The sequence below is a fragment of the Belonocnema kinseyi genome, chromosome 10 (assembly GCF_010883055.1).
Source record: "Belonocnema kinseyi isolate 2016_QV_RU_SX_M_011 chromosome 10, B_treatae_v1, whole genome shotgun sequence".
In the NCBI taxonomy this organism is placed as follows: Eukaryota; Metazoa; Arthropoda; class Insecta; order Hymenoptera; family Cynipidae; genus Belonocnema; species Belonocnema kinseyi.
The window spans coordinates 44,546,341-44,573,697 of record NC_046666.1 but is presented as its reverse complement, the minus strand read 5'-3'; the positions used below and the strand labels follow the sequence as shown (position 1 = coordinate 44,573,697).

Here is a 27,357-nt window from a genome sequence, read left to right as displayed (position 1 = left end):
AATATTTAAATCTGAAACAAAGTCAAAAACAGATATTTTCGATAAAACTCTCAATCAAAAGAATTGATTTTCCACCGAAAGAAAAGAATTTTCAAACGAAAAAGATTAATGTTGACAAAATTGTCGAATTTTGAAGGAAATAATTCAGTTTTGAGCCAAGTAATACAATTTTTGACAAAAAAAAGAACCATTAACAACAAATTTCATTGTTGGCGGTATAAGATTCATAGTATTTGGCATTTGAAGCGTTTAATTTAATATTGATACCAACATTCATTTTATTTAAAAAAATGTATTCCCCTATTATCGATAAACTCTAAATTTCCTCTATTTGAGAGCATTTTGGCCTGTAAAGCCAAAATATAACTTTTTTGGCAATTATACCGTGATAATTTATCTTTAGGGTTTTAGTTTGTTGATTGAATCATCAACGATTTCTGATCTGTTCGCGATGTCATCGAAGTCTACAAAATTAGCAAATAAATCTTTTAGGAAACATTTGAAATTGAGAACGAAACCTTGTAAAAAAGGAGGGAACGTGGAACAATGGGACTAGGTGAAAAAGGGGAAGGATTATGATCCCTGAATTTAGACTCAGATTATGGCTCATCAGCTGAGAAATATTGAATACCCTTAGATTGATTTAAGCAAGGAAGAGGGACGAGAGGATGCTAAGTATCAGCGAATTTAGACAACTTTGCAATGTGCATTCGATAGAAGATGTGACTTCGACTGAGTCACTCAACTACTTCGTTCTCGAATTCTCTCATATGGCTTGGAGCCAACATAGCTCGAGGCTTCTTCTTTGCACCCTTAGTCTAAAATTGCCTTAACCCGAACGCTAAGACACTGTCTTTCTTCTTTTGTCGCAAATTATTCACAAGTCACGACATCCGACGCGTCTGCATTCAAAGCTCGATTCCCTGTTTCGAATGTTTATTTTAGTTTCGAAACAGAACACTTAAGATTTCTTGTGGACAATTCAAGGAATTTGAAATACCAGAACAATGCTTCCAAATAGGATTTCTGGTTACTATTTAGTCACTTTATAATTGGAACCTTAAGACAAAAAGCAAACCAGGCTATGGGAAAAATATTTATAGTTTTCTTTTGACCGATTAATAGGTTTCTTCAATTGGATTCGAGATGAAAATTAGCCTATCAAGTGTTACCAATTTGATTTTAGATAAACATATAAACGAAAGTCTTTTGTTTGATTTGTTAAACAAAATTAGTTGGGCTACAGAACTTGAGGTTTGATCAGAGCAATAGATTTGACTTATGTCTGACAGTTCTCTAATTCTACTGATTTTAAATAAGAGATATTCCTTAATTTATTGCACGTATTGAGTAATATGTGTGCTTTTTAATAATAAATCTTTCCAAACCTCCTACCAGACGAGTTTGGGCATATCAGAAAATTAGGAAAACCAGAGCAATGCTTCCATATAGGATTTCTGTTGAATAGTTAGTCACTTTATAATTGGAACTATAAGACAAAAAACAATCCAGACTATGAGAAAAATATTAATAGTTTTTGTTTGACCGTTTAATAGGTTTCTTCAGTTGGAGTCGAGATACAAATTAGCCTATCAAGTGTTACCAATTCGTGTTTAGTCTTTTGTTTGATTTGTTAAACAAAATTAGCTGGGCTACAGAACTTGAGGTTTGATCAGAGCATTATATTTGACTTGTGTCTGACAGTTCTCTAACCCTACTTTCTTTTAAACCCAATTTTTCTTTAAACCAATCAAACAAGAGACATTCCTTAATTTGTTCCGCGAATTGAGAAACATCTGTGCTTTTTAATAATAACTCTTTCGAACCTCCTACCAGGCGAGATTGGATATGTCAAGGAATTTTGAAAAACTAGAACAATGCTTGCAAATAAGATTTTCAGTTACCAACTAGTTAGTCACTATATAATTGGAACCGTAAACCAAAAAGCAATCCAGACTATGGGGAATATATTAGAGTTCAACAAATAGTTTTCGTTTAAACGTTTGATACATTTTGTAAGTTCAAGTCGAGATGAAAATTAGCCTATTAAGTGTTACCAATTCGTTTTTAGATAAACATATAAACGAAAGTCTTTTGTTTAATTTGTTAAACAAAATTAGCTGGGCTACGGAACTTGAGGTTTGATGAGAACAACAGATTTGACTTATGTCTCACTATTCTCTAACTCTAATGATTTTTTTTAAACCTATACATCAAAAAGACTTGTTAATTTTATTCTCTACTTTTTGTGAATGAAGAAACATTTGTGCTTTTTAATAATAACTCTTTCCAAACCTCCTACCGAACGTTCTTGTTACTAGTTAGTCACTTAATAATTGGAACCTTAAGACAAATAGAAAGCCAGACTTTGAGAAAAATATTGATTTTCAACAAATGGTTTTCATTTGAGCGTTAAATAGATTTGTTCAGTTGGAGTCGAGACAAAAAATTAGCCTATCAAGTGTTACCAATTCGTTTTCAGATAAATATATAAATGAAAGACTCTTGTTCGATTGTTTAAAAAATTTTCAGGGCTACAGAACTGTCAAAACATCAACTCTTTGCGATACTTTTACCACACGAGGTTTAAGGAGAGCAGATTTGACTTATGCCTGACAGTTCTCTAACCCTACCGAATGTTTTTAATCAATCAAAAAAGAGACTGTCTTTAATTTTTTTCTCGAATGGAGATATATTTGTGATTTTTAATCATAATTATTTTCAAACCTCCTACCACACGATGTTGGATAAGAGTACCAGATTTGATGAATGTTTACCTGTTGTTTGACTAATACAACCTAACACAACTAAATCTTTTGAATAAATCAAACAATAGCTGTTTATATATTAAATTTTTTAATTAAATATGAACAATCATACAAAACCTTATCTGAATGAACAAGCATTCGTCCTTTTTCATAACAACTATGTCTTAAATTTGAAACTTAAAAAATATAATCTATAAATAATCCCTTTCACCAAGAAAAATCATACAAAACCATATGCAAATTAAGAAAGATTTGTGCTTTTTAATACTAGTGCGCGGTTGATTAAAAATTTTTAATTATCTAGTAAATCATTGTAAATATTATACATGTTTTACGATAGTGCTTTTTGCAGGAAATTAGTTTTTTTTTTGTAATATTGGAATACAAACTCATAAAGTTTCGAAGAAAACTTACAATTTTGAGATTTATTAGTTCTTTTTTTATTTTTTTACTGTAATTTAGCATTTTCAAACAAAACTCTTGAAAATTCTCAATTTTCAAAAATTTTAGGTAATGTTAGAGTTTTATCAAAAATTATTAGATTCGAAATATTGAATTTTTTTAACAAATTATGATTTTCGTTTTTGTTAGCGTTTGTGAACGCTTAGCCTTTTAAGAACTGAAGTCATTCGATTTTGAAGGGTCATAATTTATTTACTAATTTTAGGTTAAGTTAGCGTTTCACACTAAAAATTGGTATTTTATAACAAAAACCATGCTTTGAATAAGATTTAGAATCTTTTAACGCATTTTGATTATAGCGCTTTTCATCGGAAATTTTTATTTTTGATTATAGCAATTAGATTTTAAAAAAGATTCACAAATTCTGACAAGCTTAGGTTATTTTAGCATTGTAAACCAATTATTGGAATGTTGAACAAAATTTACAATTTTTTCAAAACATTTTCAAGATGTTTTTTGGTGGAAACTATTGATATTTCCAATAACAAATTATTACATATTTTTTTATCATCTTGCAACAACTTTAGGTTATGTTCGTATATGCCACGTAAAATTGGTATTAAAAAAAAATTATCAAATTCTAAGCCAATTATTTTTATGACAAAAATAATATTTACAAGCTTGAGTAATCTCGAATGTGCTGATGTTTTTCGAAATAAATACATTTTTTTTCAAATCACTGTATTGCAAATAAAATTAATAATTTGTGAACAATTTGGGGTAATGCTAGAGTTTAAATAGTAAAATAGAACTTTTAAACAAAAGTGATTATAATTGGATCAGGATGTTTGAATATTTGGGCAATATGTGATTATGTTTCTGTTCTTCGTCGGAATTTAGTATTTTTAATGTAAAAAAATAATAATTTAAAGAAGATTCAGAGCTTTCTAAAAATTGTATTGTATGTTACAATTTTTATTCGGAAATCGGTTATTTGAAACAGCAAAGTTTGAAAATTTCTTAAATTCCGAAAAATATTTCTGACTCGAATTAAAGAAATTTAATCATTCTTAATGTAAGAAAATTGCCTTATAATCTTTTAAATGTTCCCAGGAATTTAAAAAACGTTTTTTTATTTTTTATTCTCTTGAAACCTTTTGAAATTCTATTAAGGCATCTAAAGTTTATTTTTAAAATCTTAAAAAATTTACATTTCTAATAATCTTGTGGATTTTAAAATTCTGTTTGAATCTCTTCAATTCTATTAAATATTTCTTGAATTTTCTCCATTTTGCGTTGATTTTTAATCTTACCAAATTGAACATTTTCCCCTTAAAGTCTTCTACACTTTTTTTTTTAATTTTTGGAAATCGTTTGCTATGTTGAAAAATTTGTTTAATTCTCTGTAAAATATAAATTATTCAAATTTTTACTAATTTTTTTTTCTCTGCAAAATTATAAAAGTTGTCTTATAATCTTTCTGATTCTTTTTTTGAAACTTTTGATACCTTTTGAAATATATTGAAATATTATGAAATGTTTTGAAATCTTTTAAAATAATCTCTTCAAATCAATTTTTCGAAATAAAATATTATTTTAATTTTTCCTAGGAAACAACTTTTTTTCATTTTCATAAAACCTTAGAAAACTCTTAAAAAATCTTCACAAGTTTTAATTATTTTTCAATTGTTTTCAAACCTCTGAATATCTCTTAAGCTTATTCAAATTTTGTTCTAAGATTATATAATGTGGCAAAATTTCAAAATTTTGCCACAAAAAAAAATTAGGAAATAATTTTAAATATCTTGTAATCTTTTTCAAATTTCTCTTAGAATGCATTACAAAACAATCGTTTAAAATTTTCCTATGAATCTTAAGAATTTTTTTTTATTTGCTTGAGACCCTGCAAAAATTAAAAAATTCTTTCAAACTTTCCATATTTTTTCAGACATTTGGAAATCTTTAGAACTTAAATTTATTCTTTAAAAATGATACTTGAAGCATTTACAATTTTCCTATAAATTTTGAAAAAATGTAATCACCTCAAATGTTTCATAATTGATGAAAAGCTTCTAATTTTTGTTTAATTCTTTAAAATAAGTTTTTGCCCATTATTTAATTTTTTATTATTTTTTTATGTAAAAAAATTGACAAATTATAGTGTGTTAGCGAAATCTTAAGAACAGAATTTTGGTCTATTATTAAACAATCACTTACAATTTAAATTTTCTTTTGCATCAATAACATTTAGAAACATTTAGAAATAAATTTTATGATGAAGTCAAATTATTTATTTAGAAATTTTTATGTTTAAAGTTAATGTTAGATAAAATTCACAAATTAAAAATGTCACGCAATTAGGTTAAATACCCCCCCCCCCCCCTTCCCATAACAGATCGTAACGGAACACGAAAGCCCACCCCCCTTTTAATTTTACGTAATATGTGAATGCTCCCTAATAGTTAGGAAACTGTATGTGTTGTTAGAAATAATTATTTTTGTATATTTGTACTTTTGATTATTGATTGTTTACGGTAGATTCATTATCTACTGTAGGGTGGTCTCCCCTATTTTAGATAAAAGATTCTATGAGTGACAACAATTTTCTATTAATCTTAATTTTATTTTTTAATGAAAAAATGACATGAGACCAAAAATGCGCTGTTTGTTTTCTAGTTATGGAAAAAAAACAATATTATTAAATAATGAAAATTTTTATTTTCCAGCATTCCCATTCGCTGCAGGTATTCGTGCCGGTTACCCCACAGTCCTTCCTAGCCAGTATGGGTGAGTTTATATTTTTTTATAGTACAAACAATTCAAAATTAATTTTGCCATGTTATGATCTACACATGTAAATGCAATGTGTTTTCCACTGCAATCATACTCTCAGTCGAATTTCGTTCTCCCTCTTACGAACCAATTATTCTGTCGCATAGATCTTTTTCGCAATCAAAATATTCTCAAAATCATGATTCATAAATATTTTATTTGAGCATCTTTCAATATTATTTATCAAATTAATTTCGATTTGACAAGTTTCTTTATTTTTTTTAATGAAAATTCGGTTTCGAGGCAAAATAGTGGTAAAGAGAAGGGAACGCGATATCGAAGGCAGAGAATTGAAAAGAGGGAAACAAAATCCGTGTTCCTTCAGGACGGATCCCTTGAGAGTAGTTATGGAATTTTTTTTAAACAGCGACAATGACGTTTCAGCATCCTGAAGCGCGCGGGTTCTTGAAGGGAGCTGCGATCCTTAGATCGGGATTAGAGAGAGCCTAGAGGACAGGGAAAGAAAAATTCAAAAACCCTGTGAAAGAAAAAAAGAGAGAAAGAAAGTGAGAAAGAGAGAAAGGGCTCGCGGCACACGCACACGTAAAACGAAGCCATGAAGTACCTACGTGCGAATTTCTTTCGGTACTGAGCTGATCTTTAGAGGATCGATTTTTTTGGTTGTGTTTTTTTGTTTCTTCTTTCTTGATGAAGTGACGTGAAGTGATGATTGCGGTTGTTGAGAGACTTGGAATTGTTTGTTACTGGTTTTAAGTTTTTTTTTCTTGGTCTTTACCTCTTTTTTTTCTTCGCACTCTTTCTTAATCAGCATAATATTAATAATCACTTGATTAATCTGATTAATATTGCCAGTGTTTCGAGGAGATGAGGTCGATTATTTTTAACGCACAACGTACAGGGCGAGTACATGCACTAAGTAGATGACAAAGTTGGCCCTCATTATCGAACCGTGATATAATCTTTCAGTGGGTGTTTCTTAATTTTTTTTCTTTCCTATCTTCAGAGATGGGTAATTTTTCTTAACAGTTTATTTAAATATTTTTTTATATTAATTAGATTCGAATTTTTGAAAAATGAAATCCATGGCTTTCCTTTTTTACTTTATTCGTATTGCAAGGAAATAATTTTTTATTTAATTATTTTCTAAAGAGTGGAAAAGTGAATAATTTTAGATTCGAAATCAATAATTAATTCAGGGTTGCTACAAAATTCCAGTTTTGACATTTCCTTACTTTTTTCTGAATTTTTCATTTTCCCTGCCCGTTATACATTTTTCTTTTAGGTATATAAAACTCGCTTACACCTAAAGGATCGTGAATTTGTATGAAAAATAAGTGTTTTTCAGTCAATAAATTATTTTGAAAAAATGATTTATTTGCAAAATAGTTGAATTTTCATCCAGGCATAAATTTTCAATCAAATAATTTATGTTTCAAATAAAAAATTAATAAATTTTGAACCAAAAATTGAATCATTCAATTTTCAGTTGAAACAATTCATTTTAAACAAAAATATATATAATTTTTCAAGAAAATAGTACAATTTTGTACCAAAAAGATGAATCCTCAACCGAAAAAATAACAATTAAAAAAAAACTAGTTGAATTCTCAGCAAAAAACTAATTTTTTACCAATCAGTTGAGTTTTCAACACGAAAATATGAATTTTTAACAAACCAAATTTTAAAAAGAACTGTGGAATTTTAAAGCCACAAAAATTAATGTTCTACAAAATTAATTTAAGATAAGTTTTCTATCAAAAATAGATTAGTTACATTTTTTACATTAATTTTCAAATAAAAAATAAATGTTTAACAAATTAGTTAAATTTCCAACCAAATAAATAAATTTTGTACTAAAGAGATGAATCTTTAACAACAAAATTAATTTTTAAACAAATACTAAATTTTGTACCAAAGAGTTCAATTTTCTACTTAGAAAGACAAACTTTTAATAAAATATATGAATTTTTAATTAAAAACGATACATTTTTAAATTGTTAAATTTTCAACCAAACAAATCAATTTTGAGCCAAAAAAATGAAGTTTAGGACTACTTTTCTATAAAAAAAAACGAGTTTTCAACAAAAAATACGAATTTTCATCAGAAAAAGATAGTTTGTAACGTTAAATAGAACAGTTTAATTTGAAATTTAAAAAATTAATTTTCAACTAAAGAAAATGTATTTCTAACAAAATATTTAAAGTGGCAACCAAGAAATATTTTTGGGTGAATAAACTTTCAATAGAAAAACAGGAATTTTCTACAAATCATTTAAGTGTTCTGCCCGAAAATACGAAATGAAAAAGAAAAGTTAATTTTTAAAAAATTCTTAAATTTTAAGCCAGAAAACGAACTTTCGATTTTAAAATAAATTAATTCTTAATCTAGAAAAGACAAGATCCAAAACAAAATAAATTCATTTTCCAACGAAACAGGTGAATTATCCAAACAAAAGTGGAATAGTGAAATTTTTCAAATTAATTTTCAACAACAAAAACATCATTTTTAACAAAATAGTGGAATTTTGAACCTAATAAATGAATTTTTAATAAAGTGATAAATCTTTAATCAAACAAACAAAAATAATAATAAATAAATAAACTTTCAACTTAATGTCAAAAATGTGACATTTTTATTCAAAAAGAACAAACAAGTTTACTACAAAATATTTTAATTTTTAAACTGAAAATATTTTTTAATAACAAAAAAGTTCATTATCCCACAAATAGTTGAATTTGTCACGTAAATAATTTAATTTTCCTAAAAAGATGAATTTTTAACAAAACAGTTAAATTTTTAACGAATAAGAATGATTTTTTCATAAAATTGTTAAATTTTCAACGAAATAGTGGCCCCTCAATTTCTACTTCAGTCTATCGAAAATTGCTGGACTCTTTCATGTTTTCTCTGAAATTCCTTGACTTTCTTGAATTTCCTGACCTGCAGCAACCCTGTAATTGTGAACTGAAATTAGTTAAAAATTAAGCATTTTTTCAATATTATTATTATTCTATTATTAATAGAAAAATTTACAAATGTTGCCTGTATATTCAATTCAATTAAAAATGTTATTTTACCCATCTCTGCCTACTTGTAGTTTTTTCTCTGCTCTTTTTCAACACTATTTTTTACTTTTACACGTAGTGTGCTTCGATCAGTAGTTTTCTAATTTTACCTTAATTTTTGTTCTTCTGTTTTATTTTATTTGTTTGCCTTTGGTAGCGGGACTAAAAAATGAGACCAAATCTAGAACCTTTCAAGATTTAGGCCGGAACTCCCGTCGAAAACAAGCTGTCCGTCCAAACAACGAAATAGATAAATATTTTATTTGCCACCGTTCTGTCGGGCCAGGTAAATCGATATATCGCTCTTATAATTCCCTTTTTTTAAATCGATTTGTATGAGCGAAACCGATTTTGAATTCAAATTCGAAATACTATCAAGATATTATTCTTGCTAGCGTTTTTTTTTCTTTTCATGCTCATATTTTCACTGGCCATTTTTAAATATTCATAAAATAAAAAAGAATATGTGTGGGTAATTCTCTATATTAAGGTCACTTTTGATAAGAGCAACTTTTTTTAGAAAGTATTTTGAAAAAGTGTTTTTTTAAAACTATTTATTGATGCTAGAATAAACAAGTTCGAAAGAATTAAAGCTTAAAAATATTTCTTTTATGTTTTGAAAACAATTTTTTGAAAAACACAACGGTCATTTTTCAAAATATATTTTAGGGTCACTCAATTTAAATATTTTTCATAGAATTTCAAAATAAAAAATGTTTGATTTAATACTTGAATTAGGAATCTAAAAATATGTATTTTAAAGATTTAAACTTGAAATTTATTAAATTTTAAAGATGTTAAAAAAAATGTTAAATACAGTTGAAAACTTCTTGATTTTTTTTTTTTAAATACAGAATTGCAAATTATTTAATATTCAAGAATTATATTTTAAAGTTATGTAATTTGAAACTTTTTTTATTAGTTCAGTTTTGATGATTTACGATTAAAAACTGTTGTTTAAAATTCTGTTATTTTTAACTTTTTGGAGAATTTATATTAATTCTGAAAAACCTGCTGTATAAAATTTTTCAATTTTGAAAATTTGCAATTGAAAACTCTTTAATTTAATATAAATAATAATTCTTAGATTTTTTTCAATTTTTAATTTCCAAATTTTCAAAATCGGAAAAAAATTTCAGATCTAAATCATCTAAATTACAAAATATTACATTGTAAAATTTAAAACTAGCAGATTTTTTTGTGAATTTAAAAAATTAAAAACTCTCAAGTCCTGAATTTTAAATATTTACAGTTGAAAATTCTTAAATTTCGAAAATAATTCTAGAATTCCAAATTATTTCATTTTGAATATTTGCAATTGAAGACTTTAATATTTAATTTTGTTTAAAAGAAAATGATGCAATTTGGAGTGTTTTTTTTTTTAAATAGCTTCATTTCCAAGATTTAAAGTTGAAAGTTATCAAAATGTAAGTATTTAAAATTAAATTTTATTTATTTGTAAAGATGTATAAATAAAATTTCTTCAATTTTTTCAAGAATTTTTTATTCTAAATCTTCCAAATTGAAGAAATTAAAAATGTAAATCATAAAAATTACCGATTTTTTTATTATAAAGGTTAAAACTTGCATAATTTTTAATTATTTATGAAAAAACTTCAGGTTTTCAATTTTAAAGATTTACAATTGCAAATTTTTAAATTTCGAAAATAATTGTAGAATTTCAAATTATTTCATATTCAAGATTTACATTTTTAAGCTACGTAATTCTGACCTTTTTCGTTGTTTGAATAATTGAATTTCTAAGATTTATAATTTACAATTATTCAATTTTGAATATTTGCAATTAAAGACTTCAATATTTAATTTGTTTAATAGAAAATGATGCAGTTATGAGTGTTTTTTGAAAAATTTATTTTCAAGATTTAAAATTGAAAAATAGAAAATTTGTATATTTAAAATTAAATTTTATTTATTTTTAAAGATGTATAAATAACATTTCTTAATTTTTGCAGAATTTTTTATTCTAAATCTTCCAAATTGAAAAAATTTGAAATGTTAATAATAAAAATGATAGATTTTTTTTTATTATAAAGGTTAAAACTTGAATAATTTTTAATTATTTATTTATTTTTCATAATTTATATTTTAAAATTTTATTTTTATTATTATTTATTTATTTATTAACAAACTTTATTTTCGAAAATATATGTAGAATCGCAAAATTCAATTTTCAAGATTTTGACTTCCAGGTTACGTAATTTTTCAAAATTTTTGTTGGCATTGTTTAATTTTAATTATTCAAAATTAAAAATGATTTAATTTGGAATATTTGCAAATAAAGACTTTTAAATATTTACTTTAGGTAATAGAAAATCATGAGTTGGAATGATTTTTTTTGAATAGTTTAATTTCAAAGATTTGAAATAGAAAAAAATTTAATCAAAATGATCTTATGTTTGAGTGTAATAAACTAAAAATCTTTATGAAAGTAATCGTTTTTAAAGCACACTTTAAAAAAATAACAGTCATAACTTTTTATTTTAATAATCTTGGTTTCGGAAATCCTTCTCAAACTTAGAAACTTGCAAATGGAGAAGAAGGAATAATTATTTTTTACGTATTTAACGTTTAATATATTTTTCCGGTAAAATTATCTCTTATTCTTCCGATCAGTATTGTAAAAAAAAGAAGAAATTTACCAAATTTTAAAACAACTCAATTAATGTTTACAAAGTTATTACACGGTGAAGCAAAAGTGACTTTTATATGGAAAAATACCCATCTCACCCCGGAAAATAGTTTTTTTTTAAATAAACAAAAAGGTTTTTAAATTGCCCAAGACGCGGATATGTGCGTTACATAAAGTCCAGACCGATAATGTAGCCTCGCTAACCATATTTATTAATAACCTTGTGTGTGTGGTGAAGGCTTACACTACACTTGGTGTCGCTATTGGTGTTGTATTTTTTGGTGTTGTACGTGGTGGTTTTGAAATCATTATTCTAATAACACATATAGCTACATGAGGGAATCAAAATCCATCCAAACCAGTAAATGTTCATCGATCAAAATTGTTAAAATTTCAGGAAAAGCAAAGGTTAGTCTTTGTTTTAAATGAGTGGACTTTGTAAAATGTAAAAGCTGTATTACTGTTGCAGTATTTTAACAGGTTTTTGTAGTTTTTTTACATCTTGCACTTTTAACAGGTTTCACCACAAAGGAGATAAAACATGTATTTTTGTAAAAATATTATTTTAATTGTGCATGTTTCACAATAGGACATTATTACATCATCCACTTTATTAACAAATGCAGGAAAACATCTTCATATTATTTATTGTGATTTGGATTTTTTTTATTGAGCAACCAATTTTCGTGTTTCTAGTTTTGAAAAGCAAACTATTTTTTAATTAGATAATAATTTTTTCTATTTATAAATATAAATGTGTATGCTTATATTTTTTATTTCGAAGAATTCGGGTTTCATTTTCAGAACATGATAAAACTTCCACTTATTTCAAAATGTTGAAGTTAGGAGATGAAATTGAAAGGAAAGATATTTACTGTATTCTATAGCAGATAACTTGATTTTCTGCAAAAAAAAATTTTTTTTAACTATTATGAAAAACTTGGAAACCATGCAGGATTCTTGGAACGAACCAAAATTTGGTAGCTTTAAAAATTAAAGCGCTCAAGTTTGTATTCTTTGAATTTTCATATTTTCCTTAAAAGTTACGTTTCCGCGAAAATTGACGTAATTTTTTAAGGATTCTCATTCGATTACCGAGGTTAAGCAGCGCTTGGATCAGTTACACTCGGATGGGCGCCGTTGTGTTGGGAGCAATTAAAAAAATCGAGCGCAAAAAATTTTCCGTATACTTTCTCGGAACTTAATAACAAATAACATTTTCCAATCATGTTTCAATTCTATACAGTAAGGGTTTTTCCTACTTTTCCTGTCTGAAAAAGTTTTAAAAAATCAACATTAAGTGTGGGCGGCTTTCAATTATAATGAATCGTTCAATTTTGGATTCTTTTAATTTTTAATTGATATAATTCACAACAAAAATTTGAACAAAAAGGGGGATGTTTTTGGAGAAATTTCTTCTTTTTTTATTAGTAAAATCTTTTCTTTTTAGTGATAAATAAAATAAATAGAATGTACCGAGAATTTGCTTAACCGCGAAAAAACCGGAAATTTGATTCAGGTACTGGGATTTTTGGGTTGAATGTAATAATATGCAAATTAAAAGTGATTGCATACATTTTATTATTCCAATTCAGAGTTGGAATAGAGAATTTGTGATAAAAATTAATTTTCACAATTTTTCAAAAGAATTAAAACTCTTGCTTGGAACAGTGAATTTTCTAAAAGAATTATAATTGTGAGTTTGGGCAGAGGATTTCAGTAACGAATTAGGGACTTTTCTAAAAGAATTTTAATTTGGAACAGGAAATTTTCTAAAAGAATTTTAATCTGGGAAAGGAAATTTTCTAAAAAGGCAAAATTATGAGTTAGAAAAAGGGATTGAAAAAAATCTGTTCTTGAGGGAATTTCATAAAAAATTATAGTTTTGTCTTGAAAGTATGAACAGAGAATTTTTGACATGGAAGGGGAATTTTGAAAAATAATTTTTTTTCTGATAATCTGAAATTGAGAATTATAATTATTTGACAAAAATGTTCATGTTAATGGTTAAAAACAATTTATTCAAATAAAATATTCGTCAACGTCACCTAGTGAGTTTGTTTAATGGGCAGACCAATTGACATCTAGAAAACTTAAATTTAAATGAAAACCTTTAATTGAAAGATAATTTTCATGAAAAAGAATTAAGTTTCGTTGGTTTAAACAACTTGTTTGTAAAAGCGAAGAAATTAAAATGTTAATTAATACTTTATTATTTACATTATTTACCAATTAATTCAAATAACTTACCGATATTATATATAAAACATAATTAAACAGTTATTAATTACTATAATTATAAATGATGGTAATTCCATTATTATTAATTATAACTGTTCAGGGCTCGTGAAAAGTAGAAAAAAATATTTTAATTTAAAAATATGTAAGTGTTTCTTTAGTTAATTAAAGAGTGTATCAAAAAATAAATGAAAAACATTTTTTTGACAACTTTAGGTACAAATTAACAAAAGTGCATTCTTCATTTTTTGAAATATTATAATTCGATGACAACATTTTTTTTCTAATTTTTCACCATCTAAGGTTATTCTCTTCCATAAGACATACCCCTTTCCCCAAATTTTTTAATGACAAAATTATCAATCGTCGTGTCCAATGGTGAAAATTGCCGTACAAATTCGCGTAGGGCTCGTGGATTAAAGAATTTCACGAAGAATTCCATGTGAAATTCTAGCGCAAAATTGAAAAAATTTACGTGGGAATTCACGACGAATTTCACGTAAAAGTTAGGTGGTAAATTGAAACAATGGACGTAGAAATTCACGTAGGGCTCGTGGATTAAAGAATTTCACGAAGAATTCCATGTGAAATTCTAGCGCAAAATTGGAAAAATTTACGTGGGAATTCACGACGAATTTCACGTAAAAGTTAGGTGGTAAATTGAAACAATGGACGTAGAAATTCTGCGTGAAATTCCACGTGGAATTCGACCTGGAATTCTACGTGGACCGTTAAACTTAATTTTCAGTTGAAAATATCTCTTAAACCGTAAGATATATGCGCAAAAATCTACGTGTAGTTTCCTTAATTTACGTGAAAATTCACATGGAATTCCTCGTGGACTCTCACGTGAAGTCTTTCAATTTAGCACCCGAAATTTACGTGGAATTCCTTAATCCATGAGTTCTACGTGTTTTTCTACGCGAAATTCCATCTTGAATTCCACGTGGAACGTTAAACGTAATTTTTAATTGCAAATATCTCGTAAACCGTAAGAGATGCGCAAAAATCTACGCTGTAAGCTACTTGGATAATCACGTAGTTTCCCTAATTCACGTAAAAATACGTGAGACATTCTTCTTGGATATTTATGTGAATTTTTTAATTTAGCACCTGAAAATCATGTGGAATTCTACGTGCAATTCCTTAATCTACGGACCGACGTGGCTTTCTACCAAAAATTCGACGTGGATTTCCACCTGAAAATCCACGTGGAATACCCTGTGGAATACCTCGTGGATTTTCACGTGAAATTGTCCAATTTAGCGCTCGAAATTCATGTGGAATTCTACGTGGAATTCCTTAATCCACAATTACTACGTGGCCTTCTACGAAAAATTCCACGTAGATTTCCACCTGGAATTTTTCTCTTTTGAATGCTTCCATAAAGTTAAAAAAATCAAGAACTTTTTCTATGACTTGAAGATTATCTATCTGATTTCAAGTAGATTATTAATATCAAAAGCTTTTATTTTAGCCTCAATGAAAAACATTAAAAAAAAAAAGAAAATTCTTTAATTTACTTGAAAATCCGCGTGGACTACCCCGTGGACTACCCCGTGGAATTCTTCGTGGTTTTCCACTTGAATTGTTTTAATTTATCAACCGAATTTTTCGTGGAATTCCTTAATCTACGACTCCTACGTGGCTTTTTGCGGGAAATTCCACGTGGATTTTCACTTCAATTTTCCTCCTGGGAATGCTTCCGAAAATTAAAAAATTAACTACTTGTAATGCGACTTAAAGAAAACCAATCTGACTTGAAGTAAATTATTAATATCAAAAAGTTTTAATTTAGCCTCACTGAAAAACAGTTTTAAAAAAATGATAATTTCTTTATTTTTGAGAGTGGATGTCCCTCCACTTTGTGTAATTTAACACGATGGAGATCTGTTCTCCAGATCTCCAGAAAATATACGGTTTCGTTAGCCGTATGCATGTGTGGTGTCGCAAGTCGTCAGAAAACATGCTGACGATTGCTGACGGCGCTGTGCGTCTTAGGCGGCCATCTTGGAGTCTGGCGTCGGTCCAGTCTTAATTTAGATCCACCTGTCCCGCATGTCAACCTCACGCCGCACGAGTCTTCCTTACGAGAGACTCGACGAGGATTTAAGGCCGTTTCTTCGCGGCTCTATACCTCCTGAAACTCTGCATCTATTTCCGCCTCTGAGACGGATCCACCTGTCGTCGTCGATCTTCTGACGTAAGCCCTGCTGATTTCGTGACGAGAACATTTTCCTAATTTTTTTCGACTTTTTTTCACTGCGCAAATTCTTCAATTAGTGGCTACGAATAAACTAAAAGGGGAGTTTTAATTGTTTTAATTGTGGGAGAAAGATTTGAGACGTTCCGTCGGCCAAAATAAGCCCCCTCCAGCACCTTAAGTACTCTTATAAAATTGTTGAAACCTGGTGCAATTATTTTCTTAAACTAAAAATCACACTATTTTTTTCAAGAAAAGGAAATATATTATTTCAGTTTTTAACGCCGAATCCAAAGGTCAATTTGCCTTTGTGACAGCTCTAACATTTCTTGAAAAAATAGCAAAAGCGCCTAAAAATATAAAGAATTTTATCTCTGATCTCGGATTATTAGGACCCCCTTCGGTAATTGATTCCATTAGCGTATTTAAAAAAATATTTTCTTTTCTATAAAATAAACGTGGGTAATTTTCTTTTTTTTTTTTTTAATACAAACAAAAATTTTAGTAGAGCTAAAGTTTTACGTCATAGTCCCTAGTATTTTTTATTCCGTAGTTAGTAATAAGTACTTTTCACTCGCTAGGTACTAATCATTACTTTTCCTTCCCTAGGGATTAATCAGTACTTTTCACTCCCGTTAGAGTAACCATTGCTTTTTATTCCCTAGGGATTAATTATTACTTTTCACTCCCGTTAGAGTGACCATTACTTTTCATTCCCTAGGGAGTAATCAGCGCTTTTCACTCCCTAGAGTGTAATAAGTACTTCTTATTCACTAGGAAGTAATCAGTAATTTTGTCTGTCTAGGGAGCAATCAGTACTTTGCACTCCCTATAGTACAAGCATTTATTTTAACTCCCTAGGGAGTAATCAGTACTTTTCAATTCCTAGGGATTAATCAGTACTTTTCAATCCCTAGGGAGTTATCATTACTTTCTAATCCCTAGGGAGTAAAAAGTACTTTTCACTCTCTAGCGACTAGGCAGTAAACAGTGACGTCAGAGGTGAATAATGAAAATGATTCACATCATAATGGATCATAATGTACCATAAATTGCCGAAAAATTCTTTAAATTTTTTACACTTTTCAATACTCTGAATTTCTATTATTTCAAAAATTTAATCATTTCTAAAATTGTTTGAATTAAAAAAATTTTCAAAAAAATCCACACAAAAAAATTAGTTAATCTAGTTTGATAAACTAAAAAATAAATTATTGTCAGTAAAATCCACCAAAATCCATTTTCTGATGAATTTGGTGCCAGTTCCTTTCTAAAATCGTCAAAATATCAAAAATTTCTAAAATTTTTGAAATCTTCAAAACTGCTTTTAATTTATAATTTTATTATAAATTAAAAAATAATAGTAATTTATAAATTAAACATAAATTTAAAAAATGGTAATTTATTAATTTACCACAAATTAAAAACACGGTAATTTACAAATTAACCTTAAATTATAAAAACGGTAATTTTCAAAATGTGCAGTAATTTATACATTTACCATAAATTTCCAAAATTTTACATATTGCATAAATTCATATTAAAATAACCATAAATGCATAATATACTATTTCTCGAAAGTGGACAATTTGACTATAATTTATTTAGAGAGGATTGACATGATTAAAACAAAATTTCAGTGAATTCCAAATCGTTTAAGGGAATTCAAGAGAATTACAAAAGTTAATGGGAATTTAAGCAAATCCAACTTGTTTGAGATTATTATCTTCGAGAATCGTTTGTGTGATCGAAAAAGCAAGTTAATTTTTTATTAAAAAAAAATTGGACTTTATTTTAAAAAAGTGTTTGCAACATTTCTACAATAAATGACCATTACTTTTTAGCAAAGAAGAGCCGCGGGTAATTTAGGTGTTGGAAGAGTGCCAATTTTGGTCGATTTTTGAACACCCTATTTTGAAAGTCTTCACGGGGGCATAACATTTTTTGGGTTTACATTTTTTTCACGTTATTATTAAAAAAAAAATTTTTATTTTATTATTTAGAAAATGTTTTATTTTTATTTTATTATTTAAAAAATGTCCTTTTTTTCTTGTTTCTTTAATCTCATTACAACACATTTACATTGATCAATTTATGCAAATAACTGAATTAGAATGGTTTTAAATTTAGATAAATTAGAAAAACAGGAAGTGAAAGTTTTATTTCTTCTTTTAAAAATGGCAAATTCGAAATTCTCGAATCTAAGCATCTAAAAACTTAATAAATAATAAAATATAATTCGAAAAACTTCCTGTCTCCTCAATTTTATAGTGTCAGATATTTTATGTCAGCAAATTTTTTTAAAGGAATTTTCAAATTTGATAATATTGTAAACTCTTGGAGATTGTATTATTCAAGAATTCTAAATTTCAGAGTTTCGAGAATTTTCTATTACGAATATTTAAAGCTTTTTCGAAATTTTCAGTCGTCCAGAAGCAAAAAATTACGTTGAGATAATGAATGATAAAAATGTTTCGTATACGATAAAAATTGGTGTTAGTGTGATGTACAAAATTAAATGGGACGACTACAAAAATCCGAAAAAATAAAATTCCTGGAAAAGAAAATATTTGATATCGAAAATTATCGCCAATTGAAAATTCCCGACTGTTTATGATATTAATTTATTAAACCTTTTCCTCTTTCGGCCATTTTATAATTTAAGAAATTTTAATTTTCGAAGATTTTCCTTTTCCAGGTATATTCAGATTTCCCCAAACCAAAAAAAATTATCTTGAGATAACGAATGATAAAAATATTCGTTTAAGATTAAAATTGGTGTCAGGGTGATATACAAAAATTGTATAAGATTTTCAACCAAAGGATTGTGTGTTTGACATTAAAAAATCGGATAGTTAGTCGAGGAATGAGAATAATTGCACTCGTGAGAAAATTAACCCCCTTATTGCCAGACACCCCCAGAGAGAGGTGATTGGCCAAGGGATCTTTTCTGAGATTGGTGGATGATCCCATTGGATTATCCGCGGCGCCGTCGCCTTTTGACCTGCGCGTATCGACGACGCATTCTAAGTTCTCGTGGACAATTCACCCACACATTCAAAATACAAATGTTCGTTTATTATACACCCACTTTCGTTCTTGCGCGAAAGACTGACGTGGACTTACTCAAATAGATTGCAATTTTTTTCGTCCACATTCTTTTGGGTCTTCGTTCTAAAAAAAAATTATAAAATTCATTCAAAAAACACGAATTGTGACTATAAATTCACTCTGGTGAACATAAATTTTAATATTTAAAAAATGTATTACTTTGTTGATAAATTATTACATTTTGTACAATTTGTAATTTTAGAGATATAATAAATCATTTATGACGGCCATTATTTTCTGAAAAATTTCAGATAAGTTCTTTGTTAAAACTAAATGAAATAAAATAAACAGGGCTGCCATAGAGTCATTTTAGGGAATTTTAAGTGAATTTAAAAAAAAGTTACTCACTTTAATAATCCATCCAATTTTGTATTTTGTCTTTTTTTATTATTATTTTATGTATGAAATCTACAATAATCTATGGTGCGAAAATGCTATTTAGTATACTATTATATCCCATATTCCCCTATTTTTTCTCTTTCCCCTATTTCCCCTCTATTTTCCCCTACTTTTAAAAAAGTTCTTTTTCTAATTTTTTTGTGTGCTTAAAAGCCAACTGAATTAATTAAACACAATAAGAAAATCAAAATATTTTTAGTTGAAAGTTCACTCTTGTTTTTTAAAGTCTACTCTTTTATTTTCGACGCAGAAGTCATCTTTTTGAGTAAATACTTAATTATTTGGTTGGATATTTAATTAGTTGATTGAAAATTCAACTGTTTTGTTAAAATTATGCTTTTTCTCGAAAATTCAACCTTTTCTTGAACATTCTTCTTTTCAGATAAAAAGTGGATATTTTTGGTAGAAAAGTTATCTTTATTTGTTGAAAATTTACTTTTCTGTTCAAAATTTAACTGTCTTCAAAAATGTTCGTCTTTTTAGCTTGAAAATTCAAATGTTTGATTAAAAATGAAACTGTTTCTGTCTGCGGCTTAATCTTTTTCCTTCAAAATTTCGACTATTTCATTAAAAATTTAAATATTTGTTTAAAAATTTAATTTTGTATTGGAAATTCGTCTCTTTTACTTGAAAGTGCAACTATTAGATTTAAAAAATGCTTAATAATTTAGCTTTTAGGTTGATAATTCATCTTTCTTGGATAAAAATAAACTTTTTGATTGCAAATTTATTTTTACGGCCTTAAAAGTAAACTAGTTTCTATAAAATTCTATTTTCTAGCTTGATAACTCAACTTTTTTTGGAATTTTTTTTCAACTTTTTTAGAAAAAAAATCATCTTTTTTTTTAATTTTTTTCGGACTTGAAATTCCATTGTTTCTAAAACATTCGACTTTTATCCTTGAAAATTGAACTCTTTTGATATAAACTGATCACTTTTGATTAAAACTTCGGAAACTAATTTCTTTGGTTGAAAATTTATTTGTTGAAAATTCGCCTTTTTAATTGAAAATTCATGTGTTTGGTTGAAAATTCATCCATTTTATTCAAAAATTCAACTACTTTGTTAAAAATTGAACAAATCTGCTGAAAACTAATTTTTTTTGTTGAAGATTTATCATTTTAGTTGATAATTTTTATTTTTTGTTTGAAAATTAGTGGTTTTAACTAAAAATATAAGTATTCCATTTTATGTTAAAATATATTTTCTTGGTTAAAAATTAATATTTTGTGTCCGAAATTCATATGTTTTATTGAAAATTCATCTCTTTTGTCAGATGTATTATTTTTTGGTTGAAAATTAAAGTATTTGATTAAAAACTAATTTTTTTGTTTGATGATTTACAATTTTAGTTTAAAATTGATCTTTTGTTTTTAATTAATGGGATTAACTGAAAATTTAACTATTTAATTTTTGGTTGAAAATTTATCTATATTTAGTTACAAATTCAATTATTTAATTCAAAATTCATATATTTTGTTGACAATTTATATTTTTCGATAGATGATTAATCTTATCTGTTAAAACTTTATCTGTTTGATTGAAAATTTATGCAATTTGATGAAAATTCGTCTTTTTTGTTAGAAAATTTAATTTCTTAGTTGAAAATTCATCTATTTTATTAAACACTTATCTCTTTTAGTGGAAGTTTTTCCATTTTTTGGCTGAAAATTCAACTACTTGGTGGAAAATTGAACTACTTTGTTAAAAACCAAATGTTTTGGTCGAAGATTTGTAATTTTAGCTAAAAATTTATATTTTTTCTGTTTGAAAGTTAATGGTTGTAACTGAAAATTTAACTATTCCATTTTTAGTAGAAAGTTACCTTTTTTAGTAGAAAATTAAACTATTTTCCATATTTGTGTAAAAAATTACAATATTTATCATTTTATTGATTTTTTATTTTTCTGTTTCCTATTTTAAAGTATCGAAATATAAGACAGTTCAGTATTAACAATTTATTTATCTTTTAATCAAATGAATGACAATTCGTCTGAACATTATTTGTAATTTTTTTTTCTATCAATTGTATGTGGAAGGCCTAAAAATTAATTCTGAGAAATTTTCAAACATGCTTAATGAAAATATTATATTAAATAAATGTGTATTTGTAAATGACGATGGAGAATATAAATCAGAGAAGCTAAATAAATGTTGTATACTGAAAGTCTAAAAATTTACCCACCTGAAAATATCTGATTTATGTATATTCATGAATAAGAAAAAAGAATTCTTGAAAAGAATTGGGCATCAGCTTTATTTAATAATTTAGGTCACAGAGCTTGTAACTCTTTTCAATAATTTAATAGGCATTTAAAATAATTGTCTTCTCTTTTTTAATTATAAATTTTATATCAATTTATTTTTAAAAAATTGTAATATGATTAAAAACATATTTAGTTATATTAAATATAATTTATAAATATTAAATATTGAAGAAAATTATACTGACATGAAAATATTAAGTTTGACTGATTCAAAGTTCTTGAACTAGATTACAAAAGTCTGTGCACGAAATTCGTAGAAGGCGCACAACAAACATTGCGTCATTGAGCCAACATTTTTTCTTAAATTTATTTTTCCTCGTCTCAGTTTAGTGACCTAGATCCCCTTCCTTTAAATAGTTTTTTTCTTTAATATCAAATATTTTTTGAATGCATTTGATAGTAAATTCAATGCAAATGAAAACAAAAAAAATGCTATAAATTTCTGTTTAAAGTCACTTGTGATTAATTTCATTCGATCGGGCACTTTTCCAAAATAAACTTTCCTGGAAGATCTATAAGTTCCAGTACTGGCATTTTTATTTTGGATCTAAAGTCTTTAAAAAAGCTGAAAAATATTTTTGTATAGAATATGCAATTAATCTTATTCCAGAGCTTCTTTTTCTTTTTGTATAAAAAATATAGGTTACATTGATAATGGCTTTTATTAGAAATTAAAATTGGCGGGTTGTTTATTTTTCTATTTTTATTTAGAATTTTTAAAATAAATATTTGTTTAGTTTGGAACAGTTTGTTTTTTAAAGTCCTCATTCTTAAAGGTTTTCGTTTTTAACTTCTTGGATTTTGTATGATTAAAATTCAAAGGCCTACTTAAATTTGTGTAAATTTGAAAAATATTGTTGGTCTGTATTCTGGAAAAATCTGCTTGTGATTTCCTATTCGTAGAACGAATTATAATGTAAGTGTAAAAAATAGAGTGGTCCAGAAAAATTATATATATATTTTTAAAGTCTCACCCGACTGTTTATTTTTTTTTTCGTATTAATTGATTTTTGAATTGTACTATAAATTTTGATTAAATTATCCTTAATTATTTTTAATTTTCTTTTTTTTTAATTCTTCTGGAACTCTTGGAATATCTAATAAATTAAAACATTACAATTTAAACAATTAAATTAAAAAATGCAATAAATCCTTTAATTTTAAAAATAATCTCTAAAGCTTCATAGACGTGATGTAATGCTATCGTGTGAACATAACAAAGACCAAAAGTTTCATTTTATGATTAAATTTACCCTTAATACGTCTAAACTCACTCTTTAAGACTATATTATTTTCCATACTTGTATAGTAAATTCTTATATAATTTATGCCTAAATTTTTAATTTCACTTTCATGAAATTTATAAAAGTCGTTCAAAAATTACATTAATGTACCTGAACGGGTGAGACTTTGCCTGGACTTTTGGCCAGGGGAAAGGAAAACTGCAGAAAACCGTCACCCAAGTTGAGCCTTTTTAGAATTAATGGATTTGTTGAATTTTTAATATTTTTATTGCATCAGCTGAATTATAAGACATTGCCAGCAAATATATACATTTTTAATTATCTTGCACTATTTTATTCGAAAAATAGTATATACCAGTCATTACGAATATTGCCAGGCTTGTATTGAAAATTGATATAATCGAGTTCTAATCTGTTAATAATGTCTCGCGAGGCAGATGCGCGTGTGGGAGACCTAACGAGGAATTAGAAATAAGGGACAGGGTTGTGGACATTTTTCACCCCCCCCGCCCCCAAAGAATTCCCCTAATGACCAGGGCGTAAAGGGAGTAGCCGGTGTTTCCAAACAAGTACGTACATGGAAATTATCATCAGTGGTTATTGTCGTAAATAATTCTACATCATTTCGTCCCTAGGGGATTTATACGTGCAGTAGTGGGGATGGTTTTATCACGCGACGAACGGCCGCAGATCATAATCGCGTCCGCTACCACTTTGCGACGGAAATCGTTGCCACTTTAGCGTTTGTCACGAAACACCTAAGTCCTGGGTAACCCTTTTATTTTGACGCTAAATTAGTTCTTAAAATATATTATTTTAGTTTTTTTTTTTGTAACTTCTCGGAAAGAACATATGTGGGGTGCTCTCGTTAAATCTTCGCTGGGTTAAAACCAAGTGTAGTATATTTCTGAACATGCCTCGGCTTTTTAAAGATGTGTCAGTCAACTCCAAAGAGGATGATGATGAGGAAGAAAAATGTAATGTGACTATTTAGGGGAATTTTTTTAAGATTTGAGTTTTTTAAAGTTTAATTTTGCGATTGAAATTTCAAGTATAATTCAGAGAGAGATTGTTAACAAATTAAATTTTTTAAATTTCAAAGCTTTTTGGATTTCAGTGAGTTATTAATTAAAATCAATTTTAAATTCGTACCTTTTTTTTAAAAGTGGACTTTATAATTTTAAATGTTAAAAAAAATATATATATATATTTGATTTTTTCATTTATAAAAGAAGGGTTGAAGTACAGAACTACATAAAAAAAATTTTCACCGAACATAGCTTGATCGCATGAAAAATTATTAAAAAATAAAATACGCATTGTCATAAAAAGATTTGTTCAAAATATCATTTTTTGATACTATAATTTTAAAAAATGCATTTAAAATATGATTTGCAATTTTCTTACAGTTTTCATGTTTTTCATTTTTTCCGACCTCTTGACATTGCTATTTATTGCAATTATCATTATTTAATCACAGAAAAAATTTGCTTTTTTTTTCTCCAAGATTTTTAGCCCAAAAATGCTTTTCAATTTTGATTTTCTCTGAATCGTCATTTTTTAGTCAAGCGTTTTTTATTCTCATTCAGCATACTCATATTTCCGGAGTTTCTGTTTATTTTTGCAAAAAATTGAAAATTCAATTTTTAATCGCTATCCGAAGCCACTTTTGAAAACCCATGTAATTTTCATCGCAAGATTCTCAGTTTATTTTCTTGTAGTAAACTAAAATTTTTACATTAAACTTTCTTTCCTTGTATTCAAAAATTTAACAGCTCAGAGTAATTATTATTGTTTTTTTTTTTTTATTGGAAATTGAATTTTTATCGCAATCCGCAGCCGAGTCTACTCCAATTAGTTTTGTTTGTGTCACTTTGAAATTGCCAACTTCCACATACGTTTCCCCGAATCTTTGCAACTTTTTTTATAACAAACTTTTTTGGTTTTAATTCAGCAACAATTTGCTCGGGAGTGGATATTTGTCTTATCTTCAAATAGTGATTTCGATTTTATAGAATTTTTTTTCCTATTTTGAAGAAATCGCATTTTGCTGGTTATTATCTATTTCCATACTGCTACTCTTCTGGTAAAAAAACTAATTTGTTTAAACATTTAGATTTCCCAAATCTTAATTTTTTGTATGCATCCTGAAGACTTTTATCTCTAATTCTTATGGATTTTATCAGATTTTTATTCATCATTTCTATTCACTCCTTTTATCGGAATTCATTAGCATTTTTTTGTTATAACAATTCTGTTCCATTTGGTTGAATTATTTTTCATTCTTTTTTAATTCTTATTAATTTATCCTAAATTCGTTTGAATTCTTCTGAATTTTACAAAAAATTTTCTGATTTCTATTTAATTTTCTTGAATTCTTCTAAATTCACTACGACTTTTCTGCAATCAATGGAAAGCTAAGATTTTTTGAAATTTTTAATTAATTTTGATCAATTTGGAATTCATCCTGACTTTTTAATAATTTGTCCGGAATTCGTTTTAATTCTCTGTAATTCTCTTTAACTGTGCTTAAATTACATTGAATTCATTTGAATTCTTCTGAATTCACTTGATTCTACTCTACTCGATGGATTGATACATTTTTATGTACCCCAGAATTCGTAAACTCCCCTGTTCTTTTTAGGAATTTTATTCAATTCTTTTGAATTTACACGAATTCTTCTAAATTTATTATAATTTTAATTAATTTTTTTTTCACTCAGGTTGCATTCTGTCGAATTCTCAGTGAATTATTTTCACTCCCATTGTACTCAGTTCAATGGAAATTTTGGTTTGATTTTTAGAGTTTTGTTCAATTATATTCTTTCAAATTCTCATTAATTTCATTAAAGTCTCTTGTATTCCATCGAATTCTTCCAAATTCACTCCAGTTTTAATGAAATTAATGGGTTGTCTCGGATTTTTAATTTTGGTTTCAATTGAATTGAATTCATTTGGACTTTTCTCTGCATTATTAGTAATTTATCCTGATTTCTTTTTAATTCTGTTAAATTCTTTTAAAAAATTTTAGTTTCTTAAATTCTTCCTAAATTATTTTTAATGTTCTTGAATTCTTATAAATATTAATTTACTATAGGTTTCCTGTAATCAATGGAATACTCACATTTTTTTACATTAATTTAAATTAAATTCAAATTTACTCGGAATTATTATTAATTTGTCGCGAATTGTTTGGAGTTCTCTGTAATTTTGTAGAATTCTCCCTAATGTTTTTGAATCTACTCAAATTCTTGCAAATTCACCTAATTCTACACTATTCAATATTTACATTAAAAAATTATTTTATCTTGATTTTTAATTCTCCCTGAAGTCTCTTAAAATCAGCCTGATTTCTGAGGCATTTGTATTAAATTATTTTGAATTCTCTTGCATTTGCCTGAATTCACTCGAAATTTAATCCATTTTTTTTAGGTCAATACGTACCGAAATTTTGGTACGAATAGTCGTATTCTTTCGGTACACAGCCATTTTATAAATATTGAAAAATATTTTTAAATTCAGATGAATATTTTTCAATTCAATTGAATTCTTTTAGAAATTCCTATGGAATTTTTATAAATTGCATCGAATTCCTCTCATTTTGCTCAAATTCCTTTATATTCTCTCAAATTTTATTTAAACCTTTGGTTTTCTTTTTAAATTTGTAATTTATTTTAAATCTTTTGAATTCGCGCTGACTAATGTTCACTCACATTTTAATCAATTCGATAAAATTTTTTCGATTTTAAAAATATTGCTAAATTTACATAAAATTTTACTGAAATGTATGAAATTGTTTTAAATGAAATTCAGAATTCTGATGAATTTGTTCTAAATACGTATAAATTCACCTGAAATTCTGATCAATTTCATCGAATTCCTTTGGATATTTTTGAATGATTAATTCACATTAGTCACTTTTAGTGAATTTTAGTCACATTTTGGATAAGAAATTTGTCACTTTTTCAATTTTCTGAATTAAATTAGACTGTGAGAACTGGTAATAATCTATTTTTTTAAAATGAAATAATATCTATTTGCTTTTGGAAACTGAATTTGAATATTCGAAAGAAACTGAAAAATTGGTTAACATTTTGTGATTTTTTACCAAATTAAAATTAGATTTAAAAAGAGCTGATCCCATATTTCCTATTTTTCGAGATAAAAAATAATTAAGAAACTGATAAATGGGGAATTATGAAAACTGCCTCTATTT

At 26.9% G+C, this 27,357-nt stretch overlaps 1 protein-coding gene across 3 annotated transcripts in view; it reads left to right on the top strand.

Annotated features, from left to right (window-relative positions):
• LOC117182320 (RNA-binding protein 24-like) overlaps positions 1–27,357 on the top strand; it is a 102,937-nt gene that overhangs the window by 39,708 nt on the left and 35,872 nt on the right. For all 3 annotated transcript variants that reach the window (XM_033375475.1, XM_033375477.1, XM_033375476.1), the window contains exon 4: positions 5,897–5,957. In XM_033375475.1, coding sequence (XP_033231366.1) covers positions 5,897–5,957 — 61 coding nt within the window. The remainder of the gene's footprint in view (positions 1–5,896; positions 5,958–27,357) is intronic.